Source organism: Musa acuminata, chromosome BXJ2-4 (genome assembly GCF_036884655.1).
Source record: "Musa acuminata AAA Group cultivar baxijiao chromosome BXJ2-4, Cavendish_Baxijiao_AAA, whole genome shotgun sequence".
Taxonomy (NCBI): domain Eukaryota; kingdom Viridiplantae; phylum Streptophyta; class Magnoliopsida; order Zingiberales; family Musaceae; genus Musa; species Musa acuminata.
In genome coordinates, this window is record NC_088341.1 from 9484584 (window position 1) to 9488799 (window position 4216).

At 50.2% G+C, this 4216-nt stretch overlaps 1 protein-coding gene across 1 annotated transcript; it reads right to left on the reverse strand.

Annotated features, from left to right (window-relative positions):
- Window positions 1–451: 451 nt before the first annotated feature.
- Window positions 452–3918, reverse strand: LOC135609909 (4-coumarate--CoA ligase 3-like). Its single transcript, XM_065103700.1, has 5 exons — window positions 2807–3918; window positions 2446–2644; window positions 1027–1240; window positions 849–951; window positions 452–767 (listed from the first exon to the last, which is right to left on the reverse strand). The coding sequence occupies exons 1-5, from the start codon at window positions 3797–3799 to the stop codon at window positions 645–647; spliced, it is 1632 nt and encodes a 543-aa protein (XP_064959772.1). The 5' UTR covers window positions 3800–3918; the 3' UTR covers window positions 452–644.
- Between the last annotated feature and the right edge of the window lie 298 nt (window positions 3919–4216).

The following is a 4216-nucleotide window of genomic DNA, read 5'->3' on the forward strand; positions in this document are numbered from 1 at the left end:
TTTATTCTAAACTACTTTATTTACTTATTCACTACGCTTTTGTATACTTTCAAGTTAACATCTTTTCGATACGATTTTTTATCGAAATAAAATTTTTTAACTCGATGTGATTTTTATCGCTACACTAATTCATCCCCTCTCTTAGTACCGACTCGATCCTAACAAAATCTTATATTAAAACATATACAAGAGGAATCATGTGAATAACTTAAGGATCTTGTGAGATTAATTTTATATGATAAAAATTTTAATTTTATCCATAGATATAAGACATCGTATCATATTAAATTTTATATTAGATTTTTGGTACAATATTTGATTGTTAATCTCTGTGATTTTTTTTTTCTCTCCCTCCCAACATTTTTATGTATTAATCATTATGATCTCAAATATATTAATTTAAAAAAGAAAAAACACGCCATATTGTATGAGAACAGAACAGCACACGATCTAACAAATGTAAACAAATCAATTACATATTTATAGCTTCTTGGGGAGACCAAAACCCACGAAGAATACCACTAAACACCTCTTTGATCCCTTCGCTTGGGGCATTTCGGCAAGAAGAAGAAGAAGAATACTACAGAGACTTATCCTCCAATTACGTGGGAGGCGGAGGACGCGAGAACACCGCAGGATGGAGATCACGCGGAGGGGAATGGGCTCGCTAGCTTCGCTCTAAGATCCTTCCTCAGTATCTTGCCGGATGGCGCCTTGGGAATGGCCTCCGTGAAGAACACCTTGTTGATCCTCTTGTAGAACACCACCTGAGATAAGAACGATTCGTTAGAGCCTCGTGATGGATCGTTCATGGAATCTGTTTGTACGTAAAGTGTTCGGGGATCTACCTGCTTCGAGACGTACTGCTTGATCTCCTCCTCCGTGACCTGAGACCCATTGCACCTCACAACGAAAGCCACAGGGACTTCCCCGGCGAGTTCGTCCTTCATCCTGCACCAATTTTGCCGGTGAGAACATCTGAAGAGGAAGCATCTGATGAAGCTACGTGTGAGGAGGAGAACTCACGGGACAACGGCAGCATCGGCAATGTCGTGGTTGGTGATGAGCAAGGCCTCGAGCTCGGCTGGGGCTACCTGGAACCCCTTGTACTTGATGAGCTCCTTGAGCCTGTCCACGATAAAGATCTCGTCGTCGTCGTCCACCAAGCCGATGTCCCCCGTGTGCAGCCAGCCTTCCTTGTCTATGGTGTTCCTCGTCGCCTCTGGATCATTGAGATACCCTGTCCCAGTCACAGCAGCAATTTGGTGAGTTCTAAGATCTAAGAGATTCCATCTTATCTTCATATGATCCGACGTGCTCGAAAGCTAAGATGAAAGCTTATCATTTGTCTTCCGCTGCTCGTGTTCATAGTGCTGTCTCCATTCACAAAGTGGGCAGCAGGAAAAGCCATGTCTGGTGCAACTCCACCTACTGCAAATTGCTTCTCCACCACTTGCCTCAACATACAACATTGTCTAATCCTTCAATATATGTGGTGGACATGGAAAGCTTTCGGTACCATATCTTTCCATGATTTTTATATCACCCAAAGACTAAGATTTGACAGGCAAAGGGTTGTTTGGTATGGATAGTTCTGATGGACCTTTTCATACACATTGTAATAGCTATCTTTATTGGCCAAAGAGTCAGCTTCCACATGCAGCATTAAGAATAAATCTCTCCGACCAATGGTTTAAGCCTCAGTATTATAGAATGGGACTCATTCAGTAGTGCTCACAACCCAACAAGTTTGACTTTTCCTGCCTATGGATCTATGACTTCTTTTCTATGTTTCACTCCTACTTGACTACTAATTTATTCTCTGCTGACTATTGACTTGGATCCACCAACTTCTGGCTGAGTACAAGTCCATATTTTTCCCAGTTTACATCAACTTCACTTGTACCTTCCGGCTAAAAGTTGGTGTGTGTGGCAGCCCTCATGAACATGCTCACGACTCTCTCTCTCTCTCTCTCTCTCTCTCTCTCTCTCTCTCTCTGTGCATGTATATATTGTTTCATATTTTGTGGAACAGTCAACTACGTGTGTCCTAATTAACAGTCCCCTTGCAATTCCCCTAAAGAAATAAGATAGATTAGCCACATGTGATTTAAATGATTGGAATCAAAAAAATGATGAACTGTGTGATTCATGTGATTGATTGACTGTATGCCTCAGCTTCTGGTGACCAGTCCATATCTGTAACTTTGTCTTCTCCGCAACTCATTCTTTGGATTTGGACTTGGTCTGTCAACCTAAACCAAAGATTTCGTCCTTTGCTTGGACGTACTAACCAAACCACTCACGTTCCCACTTTGTCTCGTTGACAGTGAATGGCGCATTAGACTATTCTACGCTGTAATGGCATCGGAAAGAAGAACACAGCTTTGGAGGTACGATGATGGCAAGAAAGTTGTGGGCTACGCTGTGGCATTGGGATCTCACCTTTCATGATTTGGGCTCCTCTGATGCAGATCTCGCCGCGCTTGTTGTGGCCCAGCGAAGCGCCGGTGTCGGGGTCGACGATCTTCAGCTCCGCGTTCCTCACGACGGTGCCGCACGCCCCGGACTTCACCGGGAATGGGTCCTTGGCGAAGGCGAGGCACATCGAAAGCACCGGTCCGGCTTCTGTCATCCCGTAGCCCTGAGACAGGGAAGTGGATATCGTCATGTATTCAGTTCCTCCATTTGTGTGTTAGATTCGCATGTGGTGGTCGGGAACATAAGGCTCCGCTTCTTCTGACATGGTGGCCCAGGTTCATCCGAACCGAGGAATAAGAGGGCGGAAAGGAGTTGGTCGTCTCACCTGGCCGAGCGTAGCGTTGGGGAGCTTGGCCATGAACTTGTCCTCCAGTTCCTTCCCCATCGGCGCCGCCCCCGACATCACCGTCCTTATCGAGGACAAGTCGTAGCTGTCGACCAGCGGGCTCTTGACGAAATCCAGCACGATCGGCGGCACGAGCGGCGCGACCGTCACGCGGTACCGCTGAACCAGCTCCAGCATGGCCGATATCTCGAACTTCCTCATAATCAGGATGGCGGCGCCCACCCGGAGCCCGCACAGCAGCACCGAGTTCAGCGAGTAGATGTGGAACAGAGGCAGCACGCACAGCAGCACGTCCTCCTTGTGGAAGTAGAGGTTGGGATTTTCGCCGTCGACCTGCTGGGCCACGCTGGTGATCAAGCTCCGGTGGGTCAGCATGACACCCTTGGGCAACCCGGTCGTCCCCGACGAGTACGGCAGCGCCACCACGTCGTCGGGGTCGATGTCGACCTCATGGAGGTCGCGCTCGTCGGCGTCCAGGAGCTCAGAGAAGTGGCGACAGCCCTCGGAAGGCCCGTCGGCGCACACGATGGTGACACCCCGCTCCTGCGCGAACTCGCGGACTTTGTCGACGTAGCAGGACTCGGTGACGATCACGCGGGCTCCCGAGGCCGCGGCCTGCTTGTGGATCTCGGCCGGGGTGTAGAAGGGGTTGGCGGTGGTGGCGACGGCGCCGCAGTGGGAGGCAGCGAGGAAGGCGAGGACGAACTCAGGGGAGTTTCGGAGGAGGATCATGATGACCTGCCCCCGCCCGACGCCGAGGCGGTGCAGGCCGGCGGCTGCGCGGCGGGCGGCGATGTCGACGTCGGCGTAGCTCATGACGGCGCCGCTGGCCCCATCGATGATGCAGGGGCGGTCAGCGAAGTCGGCCAACCGCTCGAAACAGTAGGCGTGAAGCGGTCGGCGGTTGTTGATGTCGATGTCCGGCAACTTCGACCGGAAAGTGGTCTCCTCCGGCATCGAGTACGACCCCATGTGGATGCTCCGGTGGCAGAGGTGGGCGGAGATAACGGTGGTGGATAAAGGCAAAGAAAGAGAAGAGAGTTATGGCTTCCGGTGTCTCTTCCCTGAGGAAGGAGGGGGCTAAGGGAGGGAAGATAATATACCGGTGGAGGCGGTTTCGGTGTTGGTGAGGACATGAAGGGAATAATCGGACTGGCCGGAGGGGTATAATAGGTACAAAATGTTGATGTTGGGTTGGTAAGTGATGTTGGTGCGGAGTTGACGAGAGCAACTGTTGACCGCAAAAGAAGACAAGCGGTCAAGATCGCGCCAGGTAAGCACCTCACCTACCCCAATACGATCGTGTTCGTTGGACGAGAACACGGAGGTCCAAAAGTGACTCTCCGGCTCGAATGGGCCCGGTCGTACCTACCGCGAACCGGGTCAAGT